The sequence below is a fragment of the Lytechinus pictus genome, chromosome 12, assembly GCF_037042905.1.
Source record: "Lytechinus pictus isolate F3 Inbred chromosome 12, Lp3.0, whole genome shotgun sequence".
Taxonomy (NCBI): domain Eukaryota; kingdom Metazoa; phylum Echinodermata; class Echinoidea; order Temnopleuroida; family Toxopneustidae; genus Lytechinus; species Lytechinus pictus.
Window position 1 is genome coordinate 1,451,004 of NC_087256.1, and position 25,123 is coordinate 1,476,126.

Below are 25,123 nucleotides of genomic sequence, written 5' to 3' on the forward strand. Positions count from 1 at the left end.
TATCAGTTCTTTTATGTTTTCTTTTGTGTATTGAATGATGCTTATTTTCCTCTTTATTTAACATGAATTGTATCTTTCTCTCCCATCCACTCTCTCTACATCTCACTCACTCCCTCATCTTATTATCTCCCTCTTTCTCTCACACACACTCTCCCATGAAGAAAGCATTCAGTCTTCTGAAATATGTGTAGTACCACAAAATAATTTAGAGTAAATTTTTAAAATCATATTACTTGCCTTCTATTCTGATAATTTCAGAGAGGTTCATTTGAACCATAGCTAATGTATAGGGTTCAGGGGACTTGAGCCACAAGAAGAGCAATTCGTATGTCTGCAGGGACATGCATGGGGCAATCGCCCTTCTGGGTTTTTATCTAGTGGGCGTGAAGAAAAGGAGGAAGAAAATGGAAGACGAGAATCAAAAAGAGAGATACGAGTCGTGTAATTGTTTAATACTCTGAGTCATTTTTAAATTTAAAAAATGACGCCACCTTTGGGTTGTCCCCTCACCCCCCCCCCCCCGCCATCAAAACACTGGCGCCGCCCCTGTATCTATCTTGTCTCTCACTCGAGGCATACAGATATACAAAGAACATGTGCAATATAATTATATCATTTTATTGATAAAGCTCTTATTTTGTAAATAAAAAATACACGAGTGGAGGACGGACACAAGAACAAGAAAAAAAAAAGTGTCTCTCGATTCACCTTTTAAAATCGTATGGAACTTAAAAAAATATGAACGAAATATATACTTATGTCATTCGGCAGTGTACAAAATATGAACATTTTAATCATGTGCAATATACCCCTGAAAATGGTGGAAGAGAGATCTTTTTTAAAGGCAGGGGGTTAAAAGGTGATTTAGAATACTTCTGTACCATTTTCCAGTGATAAAACTTTCTTAAACATTTATAATAGCCGTTAGAGTATCATTTGTATTATTATTTTTTACAATTCTCATGGTACCAAATCGATAACCTTTTTCTAAGATTGAGGCATGATTTTTCTTTTCAAAAGAAAGTTTTTAATGACAACAATGATTTGTACAATCCACCTATTTAGCAAAATAAAAAACCAAACAATTTAGACTTCAGTTTAAAAAAGTAATTTTAATTATAAGTAAAAGAATTGCGTTTTTTTACTTAAAATTACAATTGTAAGTAAAAGAATTGCCGAACTACTCACAAAAGGGGGTAAATTTAGCACACCAATTGAAAATTCCGATAATAATTTGAAAACTTTGAATAAATAACCTTCCTATGTTCAGATATACAAGGACCAAAATAAATGGACATGTATTATTAACAATATTAACACTTTTTTCTTACATACTTTACATGTATTTTCAAGGCACAAATATCTTTGTTTTACGTTTTTATCAGGCAACAATAATACATATATCGTTAGGGTTTCATTCAAAGGTAAAACCTAACATTAAAGAGATAATACCTCCAAGTGAACGTCATACGATAACCAACAAATGCTTACCATTTTACATCAAAATCTATCATTGTGATTATATACTGCTTCATAAATAGTACTTCGCTTAAATCTCAATGTACATTGAACAGGTTATCACACGATAAAAAAACGCGTATATACCAGATAAAATAATAATGCAGTATACCTTTCTAATATTAACACTTTGTTGCAGATAATCAAAGTCTTAAAATCGATTTTTTTGTGTCTTTGATATCAATCTCATATGTAACCCTGTTCAAGATCATTTGTGCAACACGACAACGTAAACAATTTTGCTGGTTGTAAGGCAACATCATTATGAATTATTTTTTACAACATAACTGACGGCTCGAGATGAATCTATAATCATTAAAACACGTCGTTCACATTGGCTCAGTATATTACATTACATAGTTCATAAATTACTTTCCTGCGACATCATCAATGTTGATATTATCGTTAAAATATACATCATTATAATCAAATGCTTCAAAGAGGTAATCGCAGCCCTTTTCAGTGGACTTTGCTGTAAAATTGGTTATATAGTATCTGATAAAACCGAATATATTGAAGTCTTTCATACAATAAATAAATTCGTGTAGTTATACAAATTAATGAATAGATTTTGCTGATTTTTTGTTTGTTTGAGCTGAAAGAGAGTTTCCATCAGAGTGATGATTTCGCCATAATTATAATGCAGCGTAATTCTTATATGCCATGTAAGGATACTTTTCAAGTTAAAGAGTGCGAATAAAATATGATTTCATTCACTTAAAAGTTTTAGATTTCATAAAATAGCACAAATTAACAAGTCACTTTTAAGAATACCCATATATTCCTGAAGCATTCACCCATTCCTTCGCCACATAAGAGCCATATGGATGTAAAATATTTTCAAAATTATCAATATTATCTAAAGCATTTACCACATTTTCAATAGTTTATTATTATTATCATTATTAGCAATATTATTATTATTATTATCATTATAATATAATTATTATTATTATTATCATCAGTATGATTATCATTATATTATAATTATTATCATTATCATTATTATTTTTGTTGTTATTATCATATTACCATTATCATCATCAACTTCATGATTAATATCATCATCGTCCTTTGTCTTCAGAATATAGATTCTGAAGACAAATATGACAATGATATTAATTCCTATTTTTCAACTTAACAATGGTATTACAACAAATGAAGAATTTACCACATTTTAATCGTTTGTTAGGAAGCGCTTGTCAAAATCATTTTAGTTATATCAATACCAATTTAACGTTTCTCGGTCAAAAACTATCCTTTGGTTAAAAACAGTGTTTTATGCAAAAATATGAACCAAATTTGACAACATTTTACTAATCTGTTTTTATATCAAATTTGGTTTATATTTAAAGCAAAATGTTAGATTCCCATTTATAGGAATATTATGTCGACCTCACTGGCAACTGTTCGAGAAAAAAATCTGCCTTCAAAATCTACCTCGTCACATTGTATTGCATTGATTTTTATATCCTATATCTGAAGATTTCAGAAATTGTTTTGATGCCCATATCGAAAAGCTTATATTCGAACTTACTATTTGGTAATACTGAAATACATTATGTGTTTGGCTGATTGAGGGGAAAATGATCGCTGTATTTTTAGGGGACAATAACTATTTTGTGATTATGAAGGCAGAATATAAGGTAGGATATAAAAGCGCATGCATGCTAGATGTCAGTGAGGTCTTTACGTAACTTTAAAAGCTTGACTAAGTTTAATATACAGGCTTCATCTCCTTAAGTTAAAAACACAAGAAAATCCATATTTTAGCAATCAATAGCACACCTTAAGTTTTTCTTAAGTCAAAGTACAAAACTATTAATATAAAGCAGGTGGATGTCCCATAAACACCCACCATTGTCATATGTGTTAGGATTAATATGTTAAGATTCCCTTTTTCGTTTAAAACATAATTCAATAGCACACTACAGTTAAAAAAAACAGTTGCAAGTCATGAAACTTCATTCATAAATTAGTAGTCTCGTATTCACGCGTCCAATTTGTACATGGTTGTAAAAACATTATTAGTAAACCTATATTCCAAAGGGCATTACGCCTGTGCGTCGTATTCCTTTTTGTACAAAACGCGCCCATGATTTTGTTTCTTTGATTGATAAACTTTGCAATTTGGTTTCATTTAGAGTATCATGAATCAATTCACCATGATTTAAGTTGATGCTGTTGTTTTGAAATCTCCACAGTTAAACAGAATCACGACATTCGTTTCGAAATAAAACACACACAAGAAAACGGAGATGAGAAAAGCTAATCATTGTGTGGATGGACTTTACATACCTACCGATTTGAAAGGAAATTTTTGATATAAATCATACTGCTTCGATATCTCACATTTCTGAGTAAGTGATAGCTTAATGATTATTACAGATCAAGTATAGATATAATAACTTTCAATTATACACCTTTCACTGTTGCAACAAAATTCGTTGCACAGAGATAACGAGTAAGACCCTAACGAACTTTTGTCTATTTTTCTATTTTCTACCGAATTTTGTATGACTAGTTGATATATACTTTGTTTTATTTTGTTTTAATTACATTGATATTTTTATTGATATTTTGTTTTCTTGTAATTTCCCATCATGAATTTTATACTGTCATTTTGTTATATAAAATAGTTATTGTATTTTGGGGGTTATTTTTTGTATATAATTGATGATATAATTTTTAAACATGTTGTATCAGGACCATGATATTAAAAAGCTGTGCTTATGTTTTATCCTGAATAAATAAAAAAATAATAATAATAAGAAATAAATAAAAATAAATCCTTAACTGATCCTTTTTTATTCAACTAGGTGCTTGAAGGTGTTTGCCTATCTGATTATTCTTTAGATTTTATGTGGAATAAATTAGATCGAATCCATCTGAAATGATTTTTGGAAATAATCAAAGAAGTGAAACTCAAGTAATATTAGCAGGATTTCTAAAGCGCTTTAAACATGAGGGTACAAAGCGCTGCTATTATTATCCCGTCTATAACTGTGCTGCCCATAAAGGCACTCAAGCATTCAAGGAATTTCTTCTTTATACCCGCTACCCATTCGCCTCACCTGGGTTGAGTGCAGCACAATGTATAACAGTTTCACTTGTTATACGATCTTTCTATCTAAACATCTATGATAGTATTGTTTCACTTTATGGAAAAATGATTAGTATGTAATTAATTAATGAATATTGAACAATAAAATTGTATTTCCATCGGAGGCCAGCAGGATAATAGCTGATTTTGAGTTGAATCAAACAGATACAGATGGAATTAATCTGACGATCATGTAACGATGAAGTACTATTAATATTTTGAAATTAAGATTTTATGAATCATACTTGTAATTGGCAATTAAATATGTGAATATCTAAATGAACAGATAAAAATTCTCATGAGAGTGATCATTTTTTTCCCAATCAAATCGTATTCACACCATGTAGCGTTTTGAGACAGGAAGACAAAATATATGGAGAGAAAAATAGAAATATAAATAGAAAGTAATAATTTACACGAAATATATTCCTGAGAAAATATAATGTTCAAATCTTTTTAAAGATCTTTTAAAGGGTTCCTAACCAAGCAATACTTCAAAAAATGAACTTGATCGATTATTTACAGATATGTATACGACACATTGGCTACATATTTGAAAAATTATTTATAAAGAATGTTCATAACGGGAAAAATGAAATCCCAATGATAGAAAGTTGGTGAATAATTAATACTAGACAAATAAATAACCTTAGCTCATTAAAAAACCTAGTATCATTCGGTTATGACTTAAGTTTGTTCATATAGCGATGACCGCAACCATTAGGATTATAGGACACCATAGATACCTCTATGAGGTTACCCGAGATTGCAATGGTTGATGGCACTGTCCATTATGTGTTCCACACTATTGGACAACCCCACAAGAAGTCAAACAAGCCAATCGCACACTTTCTGCCTACTTCGGAAGAATCCTTAAATCTGTTCCGATCGAGAGAACGCATCGAAACGCGTTGTAGTCAGATAGTATGCAACAGACTTAACGCACACACGCATACATACACACCCACACGCACTCTGCACATACGCGCACCACATAATTTATTTCTTACTCTACGACACGCGCATACAACCATTCACGGAATGACAGCACACGCAATATATACGTTTCTATCATTCGACGTCACAGATGTCACGCCACCTGGTATCCCAGGAAGCGCGTTGTTTGACTCTGTTGTATATCGTTCTTGCTGAGGGGTCAAAGGTTGCATGCTCCCAGTAATAGGCACCCTTGAAGAAAAACAACTTCTTATGTTTGATTGAATAGTAAGCTGAATCGATATTGTCTTCTAATGGTGCAATGTAACTGAACTCGCCAGGGTAAGCAGTACTGATGGGCAGAGGGTAATTATCCAGACAGCATCCACCTTCCTCCTCGCTGTAGCCATAAACCTGTAAAACGAAACATAGAGGGTAATAGTATAATAGTACTAATTATACAACGTTGGTGTGATATAATCATCTCATAACATTAATATACTTTTAGACCTGTCTTGTTTCCTACAAAACGACAAAATCAATGTTTTCAAATAATGATGTTGGTAGTACATGTAATTATTAGCCGAAAACAACGGGGCGTATAAGGCCTTGGACACTGTTGGAATGAATTGCTTCTGAAGGATATGCAAGAAAGGTGACTCTTTGGGTACGGGATAATAATTAAGTGTGGTAGTCACACAGAGTGAAAAAGACCAAATGCTACGATTGGTGACCGTTCTAACTAATAAGTCCCACAGAAACGACATAAAACAGTCTTTTATTTGGTTGCTTACAAAAATGCCTCTTAGCATTCATGAAAAATCATTCTGTTTCTTAATCAAACCCATACTGACACATTCGATAAGTTATTTTGCCGCTCTCATGCTCCAACCCGAAGCATTTAATCCGGGAGTTTTATGTCATCTAACAAGATCCAAAAACTTTCCTCAGTAAAGTGAAGGCATGGAAGAATACATACCATGCTTCCTTTGAAGAAGTAATAATTATTATCTCTCTTATCGTAGTAAGCAGCGTCTATATTGTCAGGGATGCGGGTATCAGATCCAGGTTTTGCAGGCCAACCTTCCGATATGAGCCGACCATTTGCCGACCACTCAACTCCCTCGAAGGTAGTAGTGTAAACAGTTTTGCCTGCGTGGTTAAATCTCCAATATCGATTACCTGGAAGAAATATATAAAGGAACATAGTGCTGTTGAGCCTATTTATTTCTTCATTCAGCAAAGTCAAGTACATTTTATTCATTTGTTTTCTAGCACCTCAAATTTTATTCTTGAAAGCTTTCCAGAACCAACTCGATCAATAACTGGTAGACTAAGGTTTCATAAAGCTGTTCTTAAGTTTCAAATGTTTTACGCACATCTGGTGGCCTTTTGTGTGCTATGATACATTTCTATGTACCTGACTTAGAACCTAAGAACGTATTCTAGTCGTTCGTAACCTTACGAAAGAGATTTATGAAATATACACCCGGGAATGTGGGAGAACTTCAGATAGGTAAAAACCTATCAATGTAATATGTTAAGTGAGAAACATCAACTGATCATTGGCTTACCTTTGAAAAAATACATCTCATCCCTTGGTTTATCAACATTTTGGACAACTGCGTCTAGGTCGTCAGGAACACCTCCGAAGCGGCTACTAAGGAGCTTTGGTTCAGCATACTTGACCTCATCCCTGGAGTTGACATACACCCAGTTATATCTGTTACGAACAAAGTAGGTTGTGTAGGTCCACTGTCCTAACTGATTCATCCTCTTCCAGTCAAATACGGTGTCCAACGAGTTATTACAGGTTCCTGAAGATTGGAAATCAAATCAAGCAATGAGGAAAAGAGTGACGAATGATATGGAAAAGAGTGAAATGGCGGGAGAGGAAGAAAGAGAGAGATTGAAAAGTAAGGAAGGTAACAGAAATGATAAGGTGAAGAGACAGGAAGCGAGGAAAAAAAACATAAGAAAAATGATTATTTATACTCCAAGACTTTGCCACATTGTACCAAAAATGACTGCAAATTGGCAATTTAACTTTATTCCATGTTCACACCAAAAACAAAGGCAAAAACTAAATTATTTACGCCCTTTTGTTACGTTTTGAAAATTATATATTTTAGTGATATTGACTTTCCCTCGTGCTTTCCTCTACAATATTAACCCCGAAGTATCACATGCTGCATGTATGTCGTAAATACTTTCCTAGACATGCTCGAAGAAACATGGAATGTAGAATCATCCTTACCATATATGTTCTGAACAGCAGTCTTTGTCTCGCTGTCAATGGTAACTTTTCCATCAAATGTGCGATAGATAGGATACATGATGGAGGAAGCATTTGTGCTGTGGCCCAACCCTAGGAAATGACCGATCTCATGTACAGCTACTGACTGAAGGTTGTAGTCTTGGTCAGATCGGTCAGTCCAGAGTTTATTTTCGTTGAAGAATATGTGATTAGTTGCCACGTCCGAGATAGCCAACTGACCTGATGACCATCTGTGATTCCCAAAGTCGGAAAGATCATCTGGAAGTGGAAGAGAGCACCGTGAAAGTAACATTCGCTTTTAAGATGCCTTGAATGGTAAGCATGACTTGACTTGCTTGAATAAAAATATACAGTATATCGAGATTTCTGCAAATACCATACCCAAGGGAAGGAGGAGGTCAATGATATTGGGGTAAGTTAATTTTTAGTTGAATTGTAGTATGAATCCTCGATTGACTGATTCTTTATATAACATTATGTATATATCCGTCATCATGATTATATTTAGTTTCTTTGGAAATGGTAGATTAAAAAGAGTCATTTTGGTGAACTTACTTGAATTAGCAAAGGCGATTTTGATATCGACGTTAAGAACATCTCCTGAATTCTGTTCCCTGAATGTGAGTGGTGTAACCTCCGCCCATCTTCTGAAAGCTGCAGTAAAGATACCCGACGTATCTGAATTAGGGGCATAGTCATCCAAAACTCGCCACGTGATGGGAAGATCCGTGGTAGAGAATCTCAAACCTGAACCAGACGACGAAGAAGCCTGGCCATTTGCGTGTGAGTCACGTCGTTCTCGGTGATTTGACTCACCAATCACGTCTCTGACCAGTTTCCGAATGTCACGTTTAGGGCGTACCCCGCTTTTATCATCCTTGTCCTTATTGTCACTTGGAGAAAACTTGGGGTATTTTAAGGTTGTCTGTGTAGTTCTAGAATCAAGTTCGCTGACTAAAGCTGAAACCACCTCGGTGACGGTATAAGTCAACACTGTGGTTTCTTTGATGTCATCTTCTGGGCTTGGCGTCGTCAGGACCTCTCCGAGATCTTCTTCATCCACCGTCTCTATATCTTCGAAATCTTCCTCAAAACTTACTTCTAGGACTGAGTACTGACCCCAGGAAGCGGCATCATCACCAGATGTCTTGTCTTCAGGCACAGATGGCTGTCCATAAGGGTACTTGTTCATTCCGTCGCCAGATTTTGCACTTTCACTCAAAGGGTCTTGCAACGATTTACCCAACTGCTTCCCAGCCAGCGTAGTGTCCGTGACCATCACAGGAGAAGTCACAAATGCTAGCTTCTCTTCGTCCATTTGCTTTGAATCATCGTTTAATCCAGAATGGTCTAGGCCTTTTCCGTCGACGGTTTGTTTGATCTGAAACTGGTAATCAGGTACACCACATCTTGGTTTAGACATAATTTCTTTCGTAGCTGAATCAATCTCCCCCGTTACCGGTATTTGGTATCTTCTCTGGAATGACTTGATACCTTCTTTAAAGTCCACAATGTCAGGTTTTGATTGTTCCTGGTCTGTTGTTTGTGTGGATGATGGCATACTCCTTTGGTCCAACGACGTTTTGCCATCGTCATTTGTTCTGTTTTTGGCTTGTTGCATTTCGATATACCCGTAGTCTTTTAAGAATGTCTGTGGAAATATAAAGATAATTCAGAACGGTATATATGAGGTACAATATCAAGTACAAGAAATTCGTAACAAAACTTTTGAAATTGTGTTGAAATGTTATCTCATAGTGGAAATGTATCTCAGGCATTTTAAAACGGATCTAAGGATAGAATGCGAATAGTGCAGTATATGCAATTGACCTTAACCAAAAGTACCAATTTGAATCGTGTTTAACTTAGAAGGCTGCCAATTGTATAAAGATATATTTCTATTATTTCATTGGTCGAAGAAAAATGTTAAGCTGTTCAACCTCTTCGGGTGAAAGAGCTTGTATTGTTTTGTAGAAAATATTGTAACCTAGCTAGTGTGGTTCTGTGGTTTTGTCATCTCTTTTCTGCTTTTTGTATTCGTACTTTCGTTTGTATCTCAAGACTTTTAAATCCCGAAACCACAGAAGTATTTACTAGTCAATGAGCGCGTTGTGATTTCAATGTGCAAATGAACTGAATAGCATAGTAGTGTAAGAACATAGTACCCCTGAAGAAAAAAAGTTGTCCTACTTTTTAATAGTATTCTTTAGAGTCATGGTGTGACCACAAGGTGCAAAATAGTTTTGTATTTCGGATTATTAACTTGTATATTTGACAGAAGACTATCCAAATACGGTTTAATTTCAATTCGTCTTATGCCAATTCGTCCAATTGCCAACCCGTCTACCATCAGTTCGTCCACTATCCAAATAGTGTAATTGCCAATTCGTCCACTCACCATTTTGTCTGATAACCAGTTGGTCCAATAGCCATTTGGTCCATTTACAATTTGGCCTAATTGGACTAAGTGTTAATTGTGCAAAATGAATGAAAATAAAATTGGCATTAGACCAACTGGTTATGAGACAAAATGGCATATACGAAATTGTGATTAGATGAAGTGATGATTGAACCAAATGGTTATTGGAACAAAATGGTTGCTAGATGAAATGTTGATGGACGGAATGGCATAAGATTAAATGAAAGGTGACCATATTAAGGTGAGTGGACGAGTTTGCAATTTACCTTTAATACGATAGGTCATGACTACTTTTGCAATAATAGATTTACTTTGCCAACGGCCAGCGACCATAAGTTTCTGATGTTTTCAGTTGTTTCACGAGTGATCTAGAGTGATAGGTTGACGGCTCTTAATATAACGTTCACTTTGCTTCATAAAACTGCCACCTGTTTTCGTTTTTTCTGTATTTAAATTTATTTCTTTTTTCAATTCAATTAATTCTAACATCATAAAAAATATTGAAAATATATCAAAATACACTACAAAATAATGAATAGGCAACCCTTTAAGGTCAGTGCTTATGTTGTGATATAGTTAAATCAAAGTAGTACCTTGGTAAGGTATTCATTTGGCGATCCTTAATACTTAATTAAGTAGGTTGGACTAAAAAGCAAATAAAAAGAGGGAAACACGAATTTGAAAAGTGAGAGGATTAAATGAAATCAAGAAGTGGAGTGATCATGATAAGTAATTCCACATTATAAAAGGTCTATCATAGGATGAATGAATGTATTTTATTTTGGCCCCTTCGCCCCCACCCCCCCCTTATTGCCTTAGATCCCATCCACTATGGTGGTCTGCATCTTCTATAAGACGATTTTTCATTTATTCTTATTTCCTACAAAGGATCTCAGCAGTTGGTACACAAGATTTACACCCCATTCTCGCGCTTCAGGTATTGATGAGTTCAGTTCTAATTCTTGACTTGAAAGACGAACGCTTTAGGGGGTCATATAGCAACTGACTTTTTACGAACGTCTTCCGGGATAGATAGAATAGCTAAAGACATGCTTTTCAAGCTGTCTATAATATTAATATAAACAGTAAAATATATCAAGGCTTCTCTACCCTGTTGAATTACTTTTTGACAATTTTTCACACGCTCCTTCAAAGAAATCTTTAGAACAACGCAAAATTAATTGGAGACATTTCGACATATTAGTCCAATATATACAGTTGGAATATATGATAAAGACTGCCCGTAATTTCAAGTTAAATTCATTAACTTGATTGAAAACCTTTCTTCTTTTTATATATAGTGTTCCGTTTAAATATTATGTTCATCAAATAGTTTTTAAATTTGTGGCGCCCGTCTAAGGCTAAAGTATAAGGCAAATTCATATTATGTAAATAGTGTACAATCTATTTGTACAATATAGTGGATTATATGTACGACAAATATAAAATTATCCCGAGTGCCGGTTTATTTCGAGGCCGTTGGCCGAGGTGAAATCGGGGTGAAATAGACCTGCACGAGAGCGATATTTTTAAAACATTATTAGTCCATTTGTCAACTAATTACATTGGCAAAGGTGATGACGAGGCTTATGACGAGTTTGTGATGAATATTGACCCTCATCATTCTTATACAATTTTGACGAGAACAGTAGAAGCCAGAAATTGCATTTGTTTATAGTGAGGAGGGTTTTAGAATATTTGTCGTACCAAAAGTGAGCATCCGTTCCCGAAAAGGACTGTTTAATATGGATTGAATGGGACATCGATAGTCGAGTGTATAAACCACTTCATCCAGGGTGACTGCCCTACGGTGGGGTTAAATGCTCCCAAGAAATTTCTTTTGATTGGGTCGGTTCCCCAAAGCGGCTCTGAAATGAACGGCAGTTGTTGTTATGTTTTCTAATTCAGTCTACCTTGTCCAAACGGCTCTGGGTGATACTTTGAAGGTGTCAACCAGTATGAAAGTTTCGTCTTTAAGGAACATTGGTATACATGCCCCAGGCCCGTGATCCTTTCCATCCCTTTGCCCCCCTCACTTTCTAGCTTCTTAGCTCGTACTTTGACGGAAGCTTATTGAGTCCTGATGAAGAAGCAGTGTCACTGTACACCGCCAGGAGAAGAGCATTTGTAAGATTTCGAAATAAAAAGTCATTCGCGAGTTGTAAACACGCCTATTTATATGCGTTCTGGTAGATGAGCGATTCGGCTGACGATTCGTTTGTCCCCATACTATTGTCGGTATGGTCACGAGCGGCAGAGAAGGTGAGATTGAAAGGATTCTGCTTTCGTCGGTTTTGTGTCGCAGCCGTGCCGACACTAATGACCGACTTGCAGTGAGGGTCGTCATAAGATGCTATAATAGATTGCCCACTTTCACTCAAATTGCCATGATTAATGCTTTCTCGGTGAAGGAGGGAAAGAGAGAGAGACAGATACAGAAAGAAAGAGAAGGAGAGAGAGAGAGAACAGGAGAGAAAGGAATTAGAGAAGGAATATGCATCTCGATCATGAACTAAGGAAAGGGAGAGGGGGAGAGAGAGATAACGGAGTATAAAGAATCGGATAGAAATAATAAAGAGAAAGTGCAGAAAAGAGATACGGGGGAAAAACAGAAGAGACTGAAGATCATGAAAATGGCAAAAGACATGAGCAGTTTCGGAGAGGAACGAACGGAGAGAGAGAAAGAGAGCTAGAGAGAGATGATGGGGGGGGGGGGTAGGCGAATACTCGGATGTCGATTGTTTATTGCAGGATTATCATCATTAATAAGATTCGCATATTAGAGTGCTTAGATGATGACGTTGAAATGTACAGCTAAAAATACCTTTTTTCACTTAAAAGGGGGGGGGGTACTTACGATCATTAAATGTTCTCGCAGAATAAAGAAATAAGTGGAGTCGTTTTTTGTGGAAGAGCAATAGCCTAGAAGTTATCTTTCCATTGGTTTTCTTCTAGTTTCGATAGGAAAACTGTGAGAGAATAAATGGGAAGGTCGCAAAGTCGAGAATGACTCGAAATATTTTGCCGCGCTTTCGCTTTCTCTTTGATTGTTAGGAATCTTTAAGATTTTAAGTCCTTTGACGATCTCGTTTTTTATCATTAAAATTGTTTTTGGTACCAAAATTGTCGAAGAAAACTTTAATACTTTTTCATGAGTTACATAAGAATAAATGAAGATCAACCATTTCAGTTTATGATATTTTAATTACTAGGAGAGATGCTCAACTTATCGAAGCTTTATCCTAAAATGTAAAAGTATCTTGTATTTTTTTGCATGTATTATTATACTTTTCATGCAATAAACAACAAAAATTGACAATGAATTTCAAATATTTACTGTATACATATTCCTCCACGTAATCCTTTACACTAAAAATGTTAGCAAAATTTTTAAATTGAGTACGTGAATAAGTTTGGTATACTTTGTACTGAATAAGATGTAATGGTTGCCGAAATTTTGAGGAAAAGCTTGATAGATAATAACTAACATCATACACATGATGTTAAATCACATTCTTAATCTTTTCAATCCATTTAAATATTTTCAGTAAACAGGCATTTCAATTAGAAATACAAGATTTGTTAAAATTATATTACGAGCTTACCATTTATAAGAAATTAAGTCCAGCGAAAAGTGAATTTTTAGGGAACTCATTTGGCATCATAAAACATGGGTCAGAACTTAGTAAAGTAATTCGTCATGCTCGTTACTGAACGGTTTCAGTAAAGAGCCCGGAATTATCGATTAAGCCATCATTTTGTGAAAATCATTACTTTATATCATTAACGACGAAATTATTAACTAAAGTTGGAAACTGAACATTCTATAGATCCACACCTGTGATTTTCACAGGAGGAAATCATATTGATATTTTAGATTTCTTTAAACTATACATCAATTTATAAAAGGTTGATCTATTATATTGATATATCAATAAGTTTTGTATGCATTTAAAAAAAATATTTAATCTCATTCAAGAAAAAAGTTGAATATTACCCTGGTTTCCAGATACATGATACTTTCGCTGAAAGTTTGAAATAATTAACGTCAGAAACTTTTTGCCAAACCTTGATATAAACTGTCCGTAATAATAGTTGCGTCACATGTTTTTACTGCATTTCTTGAACACTCTTGGTTCATCTACAGTATACATGGTATACGTACATAATTATTTCACGCAACGTTTAAAAGATTTATTTAAGTGAAATATTTTTCTATAATAATAAGTGTGTTAGCGTTTTCTATTATGGAATGTATTTCCAATAGCCAGCTGGACTATACTAATGCGACGATATGTGTCATTGATAGGTAAGCCAAGAATGACACAGATAGAAAGTTATGTGTAGAAGCATTCTACTCATTTGTAAAAAAAAAATCTTGGTTATGAAAGTTAAAATATTTGTCGGGGATAAATCAATTGCTGAAAAATTGACTGTATTATTATATGCAATTGATAATTTCAATTGGTTAATTCCAAGACATAAAATTCAAAAGAAAAGAATAATGACTGAATGACATTCACTTCAGGCTACCTCGTTTGATGATGCTGTTTTACTAATTATGTAGAATGTGGACTGTGAATAAGTTAATGAAAGCGTTTCTGAAGCTTTTCAAGTCTTATTAGTCCCTGGTGTGCTCTTCATTTTTGAAAAAAAAATGTTTGCATTTTAAACGGAAATTGTGAATTTCTGAGGTTGGATAATCAGCTATACATATTCAGTGAGGGAAAGCCATTTTTTATAGACACTTTCATAAAACATTACTAAAATTGAAATGATGCAATTTGAAAATATCTTTTTGAATTGCGCTCTGATACTTAGATAACATAAAATTCAATAGTTTAAAAATCGAACCCAGATCAACATTGTGGTGTTATTTAGAAATATATTTTCTTTATTGACGAATCAATCAACTTAAATCCAGTTCTTTTTACTTTTAAATTGAAAAAAAACCTGCTACTCACCATCGCCTGTTCTTCTGACAGATCATCTTGCGATGGTAATGATTGAGTCTGCTTCCGATGTGTCGACGCCGATGATGATCTCGAACCGATGACACCGGGCTCGACGAGGTGAGCGACGATGAGAAGGACCAACGAGATCAACACACCCGTCAGAAATTCGGCAGAGCTAATTACACGCATGTTCCTTTATTTTAAAGATTTTCGCAAAGTCCAAATATATATCCTATAGACAGATGTGGTGAAGTTCAAAGAAATGTTGACTGTGACAGTAGCCAGGGAATCTACGCGAAGAGCTTTCTCATTATGAAGTAGGTACTGATTTCTATGTTCTCTTCGGGAATTCTTCCGTTCCAAACTAATGCGTGGGGAAAATAGGATCCAGCTTGTGAAGATGTGAGCTTGAGGCGATGGGTAGACCAAAGAGTAGACCCGACTTGTCATCCAGAATGGGTTATGATAGAGTGATTGTTGGTCCTGGTGTTAAGAGGACGATAAAGCCTGACTCAGCGGTATAATGGATCCTTGCCGACCTCGCTATGAATAGTAATCCTGTTGAGAGAGTACACAGGCACGTTGGTTAATGGTTTCCCAAATGGTACCATAGCCATCCAGCCCCTAAACTTGAGGGCATTTTAACCCCAAACATAGACAAACATTACCGTATCCATGTTAGAAGCAGATAAAGAAGAAAAAGAGAACGACTTTCAGCCAATGGCAGTTAGGCGCAATGACAACTGCCTCACAAGAATAAAAAGGCTAAGTGTAATAATGTTTCAGAAGCTGCGGGGAAAAACTAAGAAGTCCTATGTATGAAAACCCTTTACGACAGTTTTCAATACCAAAGTTCCTAATTATTCTCAATGACAATTATAGGAATTTCTTGAATTACAATCGGTGAGCAAAGAAGTTAGAGTAGGAGAATGCAGAGCATCAACACTTTGAGCTTCCCTGCGACGCATCTGTATTTGGCGCCATCTCAGTAGCGTCTTGAATATTCCGACAACATCATAGCAAGTCTATTGGAATTCGAAGATATCGCAAAATATATTGAAGCGTTGAATGTCAAATAACAATTAAATACATTATTATACATATTCAGACAAAACTGAATCTCATATAAATTATACCCAATTGTTGTAGATAATACTCTATAAAAAAACGGAGATAAAAGCGTGCATTTATCGCTTATCTATTGCACGGGAAATAAAATTGGTGGGATTTAGCGAAAAGTTAGAAGAAAGTGTGAATAAAAGTTTTGGTTTGTGTAACGGTCACCGTAGAGACAGCATGAATTCCGGTCCATAAACACTTCATCAATTCTGTAATAGAAAGGATTCCCTTTGAATTAAAGAACAGTGAAAAGCCTTCTGTTGTGTCTATCTCGATCACTCAACCAAATTGTATACTAACCATATACAATGATGTGTTTTGATTGGCACCACTGCTAACATAAAAATTATAAGAAAGTTCGTCATTAAAAAAAATAAAGATTAAGCAAACGAGATAAAAACGTATATCATGGAAGGAATGATAATGTAATATAATTTATGCGTTTTTGTGGCCATGCCATCTTTAGGTAGAGGATAATTATTGCTATCGGTGCGTGTGTACAGGTGCATGTGTGTGTGTGGGGTGTGGGATATAAGGTTAATCGTGTGGGTGTGTATGTGTGTGTGCTCTTTGGTGCTAAGGATATGTGCTTGTGTGTGTGTGTGTGGGTGTTTTGTGTGTGGAAAGAGTGATAATTTGTGCGAGTACAAGTGGTGTCTGTATATGGGAGTGCGTGGGGTGTGAGGTTACTCGGGTGTGTTTGTGTGTGTGCGCGCGCTCTATGGTGCTGGGGAATGTGCGTGTGTGTCTGTGCGTGAGAGATATAATGTGGGTGGAAACGTGCATGTATGTGGGATGTGAACGTGAGAATTGGGGGGTTGGAAGGGAATGCAATTTTCTCTGTAATCTACAGAAGATGTGAGTGTGGGTTTGTGTGTAGTGCGTGTGTGCGAGAGAGATTGTACGCTGTGCTGAAAAGTGGTGGTAAAGTCATAACGTCAAAGTGACAAATGTATTAGTGTATGTAAATATTAGATCCCAGTTGAAAATTTTATATTTCAGAATAAAGTAACCCCCAAAAGAAAACACTAAGCTGTAAGGAATGTAATTGTAAAGTTGAATAATAATAGATAAGAAGTAGTGACTGTCTGTAAAGTTTAGAACATCGATACAGAATCTCCTCAAACCCCAGCTCAAATGTAAAATCGAAAGTTTCCCAACTCCCGTGATCCCTTGAAAGAAAGATGTATTTCGTTGGGGTAAATTGAGTGGCCAAGACTATCGACAATTGATATTTCCGTGCGAAGTATGATAAGTCAAAAAGCAATCACTGACTAAGGAGGTGTATTTTAGGGCGTTAGGTTTCGCCTCAAACATACTTAACTAAACAACCCAGTAGACATGTCTAAACTCAATTGTTACCATATTTACATTGCTTTCTGTTCTTTTTAGTTCAATTTGAGGTAAACAAAAAGAAAGGGTATTGCGAAAAAGTTTTGAGTGTGCCGAAAAGGAAACTTTGTAGTAGCAGATTGGTCATTACATGCGTTAAATATTCATCCCGCCGTCTGTCTTTCTTTATTACCCCTCCCCCTCTCTCTTTCTCTCTCTCTCTATCTCCATCTTCGTCTTTTACCGTCACATACACACTTATAGTGAGTATTTACACCCTTTAGTCGTCCTCTCAATATTCCAAATTCTCTTGCCTTTCGCATTAACCAAATAACAAGTGAATAACCTTCACGGCATCTAGCCAATGTTCTTCTGTTTTAAGCTTTAAAAACTAGCAGTTAATATCTAGAAGTAAGCGGAAGTCACAAACTAAAGTTATATGTGTATCTGGTCCGAACGGAAGACCGGGGAAGCGTTTCATAGAAGAACTTAGTTGACTTTTTATCCGACAAGTTCTGTTTTATCCGACAGTTGCCATAGTAAAACAGATACTCAGCCAATCAAACTCAAGGAAAGTTGTCAGATCTGACAAACATGTTGATGAAATGCTCACCGGTTAAGCAACAAAGCATTGGAAAATAAAAGCGTTATTTTCTTTCCTATTATATGTATGGTACAATCTAATTTAAGTGTTTTTATGTATATTTTGATGTATGTCTTCATTAGGTTTTGTTTATTAATCAAGTATCCACCTATTCGATCATCCGTTTATCTATTTCAGTTCATTGATTAATTTATGAAGAGGGCTACCTGCGCCCAGTGAAAGGCCAAATTACGACGTGTACAGTTTCCGTTGGATATAATCACAGCAGGGAATGGTCAATACAAGTGTCTATTAGGCAAGGTAAAATTGAATACCATATGTCTGTCAATTTTAACAGTAACTGTGCACATTAACAAGTTACATCAAATCATGTTACATTTTGGAATGCAAGCCAAGAACCAAAATTTGAATAATGCCAATAATTCCAATAGCCATCCAGGGATTAGTATACTCTCACTCGAGCCCTGAGGCCTTTCTCTAAAATGATTCTAAAAACAAATCAATATCAAGAGAAGCTACGATGGACTCCTGTCCATTTAAGTTTGGTGAAATGTGTTTCTTTATTTTACTTCGATTGTTAGTTCCAATATGCAGCATCACGCCATGCATGAGTGACTCTAATATATCGACACGAGTATTGAACAAAATCCTCCATTTTCATTCTGGCTCTTTCTTCGTCCGAGTTTGCTCCCTCATATAAAAATCGGAGACGCCAAAATCGATTTGGGGGTCAGGTGTAGGATCTGACAGTTCGAGTGCTCTTTGGAGGAATTATAAAGGATTAATCCACTCTCAAACTATTCAGTGCGCTACATACCAGCCCCTCAAAACCCTCTAAATCCCTTGGAATATAAATTTACAATGAGTTTGAAATATTTTCTTAAAGAGTGACCGGATGCAAGATTTCAATCTTGGTGTGATATTATAGACCGACTGCGAAGCTTTGAATGAGCATTTGTGATTCGCAATTTGCTTCATTTTGTAATTTTGCCCCCTCCTGTTAATTTAAGTACATCTCTTTAAAATATTTTCTAGGTTGGACATTTCCATCGAAAATGATAACCTCTCTTTGTTTACATTGCATCCATGAGAACCGCTAGTTAGTGTTGGTCAATACTGGTCATTCGTGATCACTACTCTTTGGTCAATAATACATCTGATGAAAGCCGACCATGGAGGCCTTCAAAATTTAAATCCTTTTCATGTGAAACAGCAAGATCAGGCGACTAAATGTTTTGATTGGACCGACTTTATTTTCATGTCTCTAATTCTTGCCTTTGTAACAATGAATGGTGCCTCATTAGACCTAACTGAAGTGAAGTTGTTTGGGTGCGTTTCAACTGTCAAAGAAGTAGCAAAGTTAGCATGTTAGCATATTCAAAATGAAATATCATCGCAGTTAACGACCAGCTTTAAAGATTTTCATTTTTAATTCATAATTGCAACGTAACTCGAGACAATGTATTTCTGACAATTGTTGGATTTCAATACATTTAGAGCTGAAAAGACATTGCTTTTAGCTTACAGACAATATATTAACAGGCAATAGTGCATTGTTGCTACGATGTTTTCTTCATTATGTACATTGAACCAGATTAGGCATCAGTAGGAGAAATAAAGATCTATTACACACAATCCTTTTTTTTACACTTTGAAATTATTTCAACAAAATTCTTATCTTAAATTAGATTATCGTATCTATTACTATTACTTCGGTGCCTTTTCTTCTGAAGGCGTTTTATGTTTTATCTGATTTTAAGACAGTACTTTAAAATGCGCCAGTGTGGAAAAAGAAAAATCACAATGATATCTGGGAGACATAAGGGATGAAATAGTATAGGCTTATCTTCCTAAGTGATGCCCAGGCAGGTCTCTGACCTGTAAAGCCGGGACTAGTTAGTAGAGGACTCGAGATTTTAACAAGGAGCCAACCTTTTCACTTGAAATAGGGATTGCCTACAACACAAGGTACTTTAATAAGTACTTATTATTGCCCACTTTATGAGACTTTGCATAATGTGACAGAAATGCTCTGAATAAACTTTAGACACCAAAGAGGAAACACGCTAGATAAGTCTCTTTTGCGATGTACACCATCTTCACGAAGAAACAGTATTTTATGAGAAGGGGGAAAAGCCCGGAAATGAATTGTCATGAAAATGAATTCATCCACGGATATGCATTTTCATACTGCATTGATTTGAATTAATCAATAAAATTACATCTAAAAATTTTCAGTATTTTTATATTTCCTACAAAATCCCTAAAACAGAAATACATACCTGAAGACACTTCATGAAGCAATGTGGTTGGACTCTTAAGACAATATTGTAGCGTTTGAAATAATATAAAGAAATACAAATTCTACTTGAACAAAAGGAAAAAAAGAAATGCAGCTATATATATGTACATGTAAGTACTGAGCCCACTATTTAAATAACTTGCTTGAAGCTTATAATGTAAGATTATGTAAAGAAATTTAAAAAATGAATATTTAGACCTAACGCTGTGAAAGATGTTGTCAGAACTTGGTGTCGAAACATAAGAGTGAAAATTCTCAGACATGGTGTCAAATCGTCAATTAACAATGTACATAAATATAATATATATATGTGCAAAAATATTAATTCTAGAATGAATTTGCAATGAAAACTCAGATTGTTTAGCATATATAGACCTAACTCCGATGATTTAATGAGATTTTATTAAATTAAAAAAAATACCAACTCTGTCCTGAAGTTGATAAAAATATCCCCAAAAGTTATATTTTTGTTTCCTAATACTGTAGGTACAATACCTTCGATCTCCTGACCAGTCCCTTTAAAGAGACCGAACTTTCATTGATTTGTCGTCAGGAGTTGAGTACAGATGAGAATATTGAAGAGGTCGGTATAACATGACAATAAAATGACATTTTAATAAGGTCTGACTAGCAGTCATCCACTACGATATTTCGGCCGAGCAGCAAACCGCGATCGATCGATCCGCAGCATTATACCCTTTTCAAGTTAAGCAAATAGTCTCAGATGATCAGCTAATATTAGGCAATATTTATATAACATAACATTCTGTTTTAACATTCTATCAAATCACATCGTTGAGAACTTCGTCAACTAAAACCCCCTTATCTTAAATGGTAGGTGCTTGTTTTTCGGTTTCTCTACGTGATCTAATTTTATGACGCCAAGCAGGCCAAGCGATGCAGATCGTGTATGATGAAATGGCGTTTCGAAACACAATCTAACATCTTCCAATAGTTCGCCTGCCCTTTTTGACCAGACAATATTACTCTGTGGATAGAGATATGAACAAACAAAAAGTGATGCCGTGCTGTAATCTCTCTGAGTTGAATTGGTAGTGGAATGTTCTTTGCACATAATCGACTTCAACGATTGACCGCTTTTTTACCCACTTGGAATTCAATAAGATAACAAGGCTTCATCGAAACATCCACAACATTATTTCGAAAACGGGCTAGCTAAATAAATGATAAAGCTTAATATTGTTCACAATAAGTGTCTTAGAATGACACCTTTTATTAAATTATGTACTAGATATCACGTAAAGGTCAAGTTCACCCCAGTAGAAAGTTGATTGAATCAGTAGAGAAAAATCAAACAAGCATAACGCTGAAAATTTCATCAAAATCGGATGAAAAGTGAAAACTAAGAATGTTATGACATTTTGAAGTTGCGCTTATTTTTCACAAAACAGTTACATGCACAACTCAGTGATATGCAAATGAGAGAAACGATGATGTCCCTCACTCACTATTTCTTTTGTTTGTTATTGTTTGAATTATACAATAATTCAATTTTTACTGATTTGACAAAAAGGACCCTCTTGTTTGAACCACAGATTGTTAAGACAATGATAATTCCACGTGTTCAGGGAGGAATAACCATTTGTTTCACATGGCAATGAGGAGAAAATTAGAATAATTCATACTTCATGCAATGAAATAAAAAAAAATAGTGAGTGGATGATGTCATCAGTCTCCTCATTTGCATACTGACCAGGATATGTGTTGTGAAATTAAGCGAAAGTTAAACAGTCTTAACTTTCTTATTTTCCAACCGATTTTGATGAAATTTTCAGTGTTATGCTTGTATTATTTTTCTCTTTTTATTTAAACCAATCTTTTGTTGGAGTTGACTTGGCCTTTAAACATAAAAATAAAACGTATGGGAAGAAAAAATAATAAATGCAATAGATTAAGTCCCATGCTGCTTCAAAAACTATACGGTCTAAAATATGATTATCATGATTATAAATCTAATAGTATTATACAGACGGGAGACTGTTGAAATCAATTCCTACTAAGAGCGAGAGCCCTTCATCACAATCTTGAAAGCTTGCGTTCATTATTGGATGAATTAACCTTGTAATGTAGAAGATAAGAGTTAGGTAAACGCGACTTAGTAAAAAGTAAATATTTAATTTTTAAATACACCCTAGTCTGAGACCCGATCGTGCTTTGCGTACTAAGTAGAGACTAGCAGTGCCATTTGAAAAAGAGTCAGGACAGAAGTGATGTTTCATCTTTCTTTCTTAGCCGCGGCACACCTCTCTCAGTATCTCTTTACCTTCTCTCTCTCTCTCTCTCCCTCTCTCTCTCTTTCTTACACACACCCACATCCTATCAACACTCACATACACACACACACACCCTCACACACAAAGACACACACATCACTTTCTTCTTGCAGACTGATGGAACTCCTGAAAACATGGCATTCCAGAGTGGTTTTACATGACTTGTACGAAAGCTGATTTTAAGGTTGCACCAAGGTAAAAACTGGAAAGTAATCCAAGTTTTGAGCCTGTGTGTAATATCACTGTTTGGTCGATAACAACCTCCCCACAATCTCCCAATTATACCTATATGATCACCATATATTATCCACATGTCATTGGACATAATTATATATATATATTTTGTTCAGTTGAATAAAAAGGGTAACTATACATGAACAAAATACTGTATTCGGCTATCAGTTATCGTATAAACCCTCTAAATGTTTATTTGATTGTAAATTTTACCTTTATTTCATAATTTCATGATATCATTTTCGACTTAAAATTACTACCTAAATGTGTTTCTCAAGCGAAATACGATTGCTTTCATCAGCTCTCTGATCTAGAATCTCCCATTTTATGATCATGATTATTGCCTTATCCTTTAAGGCAATAACTCGGCTATTCCAAGGTATTAGTGGACAAATGCAAACACTTTCTGTGTGTGAATAAAGTCTACTAGGTGCTCCTTCACTTACGCCTTGTTTACGAATACTATTATTGGGCTCCCGAATTAGAGGAACTTTCGTCGACCTGTGACGATGATCATGACTGGTTATTTCAGGGGCTGTGTCATCGTTGTAGTGTTGGGATTCATGTAAAGAATCGTATATTTTTACCAGTCATCATGTCAAAATATATAATTGATAATAAATTATTGTCGGACATAAAATGAAATAAAATAATAATGATAATAACGTTTTATTCACCCAAGGTAGCCACTCCAGTTAGGAAACTGCTCTTTCAGCGGGCACTGCATAACACAAAAGGCCTCATTTTTATAAGTCTTTTGGTATAACTCGGCCTAGGATCGAACCCACGGCCTCCCATTCATGGTGCCGACGTTCTACCGCTGAGCCACAATGCCCAGTTAAAATGATACAGTAAAACCAAGAGGATCCTGTCATAAATTTACACGAACTGTAATTTCTGCCCAAAATTGATAATTGAGTGTTACTTATAGAGTCTTTATTTTGACGTTGTCATAGCAACTAAAGTTTTATTTCGAAGCTGAACTTAGGATCAACATTTGCCTGTTGAAAACTTTAACTGGTTCGTGCAAGGCGTATAACACATATTAACGTTTCATATTCAAGTGTATTAATATGATGAAATAAGGATAGTCCATAAGCCTATCAATTAAGAAATATTTAAGACATTGTATATTTAGATGATACTTATAAATCAGAATCATATATATCAACAAAATAAAATAAACTCCAAGCGTACAACAATGCTTCTCTAAAATATGTTTATATATATATATATATATATATATGAAGTTTCCCCACATGCAACAAAACTCCGATCATCCACAGGCGGTATTGTTTTGTGATCAGCACAATAGACTCTTGATAAAATAACCAAGGAGGCTTTTTTGCCTTCGATGGCGTGCTTGGCAACGTACAAGATATGACAAAATATTATAACTCTCTTTGTAAATACTTTTACTAAAAATAAAATGTCGTCAAGAATGGAGGCCTGCAATGAATGATACAAGTCGACAGCGGAATAAAATAATCTGCAACCTGAGATTCATTAATAAAGGGTAATACTGATCAGAAATTGAATATAAAAACAGCTCATATAAGTATATTGACAACTCCAAAACCTGTAGAAATGCAACTTCAAACATTTGAAAATTTGAGACATATATTTCATACCTTAGGTTGGTTGATCCTATCTAATACAGCGCAGACGACATAGCCTTCGATTTAGAACGGTATCGAGTCTTTACGATCAACAAGCGATCGTCCTTCCGTACTAAGGGTAAAGATTGGATGACAACAGACCATTACCTCTGCTTCCCTTCGTTCCTTCACTTACAAATAATTGAAATGACGAAGCAGAAGAGAAGTATGGTTAGCAGATGGTAACGATTGGGGCTCCTCAATGGGCCTTGCACCCCCATCCTCCAAGAGATCAATACCTCGATTTCAAAGGTAAATCGATTAATCCTCTGCAAGGAGTTACTAATTGTTGTACACACACCCTCTCTTTTAATGCGAAATTATTGGGAACGGAAACGGGCGAGCCCCGCTTACCGTACACGGGGAAAGCA

The 25,123-nt window shown here is 35.3% G+C and overlaps 1 protein-coding gene across 1 annotated transcript; it reads right to left on the reverse strand.

Annotated features, from left to right (window-relative positions):
- Window positions 1-2,546: 2,546 nt before the first annotated feature.
- On the reverse strand, window positions 2,547-24,902 carry LOC129273333 (matrix metalloproteinase-21-like). Its single transcript, XM_054910356.2, has 7 exons — window positions 24,726-24,902; window positions 15,219-15,767; window positions 8,391-9,486; window positions 7,815-8,093; window positions 7,132-7,374; window positions 6,537-6,739; window positions 2,547-5,971 (listed from the first exon to the last, which is right to left on the reverse strand). Exons 2-7 carry the CDS (start codon window positions 15,396-15,398, stop codon window positions 5,693-5,695), a joined length of 2,280 nt encoding a protein of 759 aa, XP_054766331.2. The 5' UTR covers window positions 15,399-15,767; window positions 24,726-24,902; the 3' UTR covers window positions 2,547-5,692.
- Window positions 24,903-25,123: the final 221 nt, after the last annotated feature.

What these genes read in the sequence shown, in the direction of transcription:
- LOC129273333 (XM_054910356.2), bottom strand. Translation starts at nt 15,398, where the DNA reads ATGCGTGTAATTAGCTCTGCCGAATTTCTGACGGGTGTGTTGATCTCG. An exon ending in AATCGCCTTTGCTAATTCAA is followed by an intron (nt 8,094 to 8,390) that starts GTAAGTTCACCA and finishes TTCCACTTCCAG; the next exon opens with ATGATCTTTCCGACTTTGGG. An exon ending in TGAGATGTATTTTTTCAAAG is followed by an intron (nt 6,740 to 7,131) that starts GTAAGCCAATGA and finishes TATTTCTTCCAG; the next exon opens with GTAATCGATATTGGAGATTT.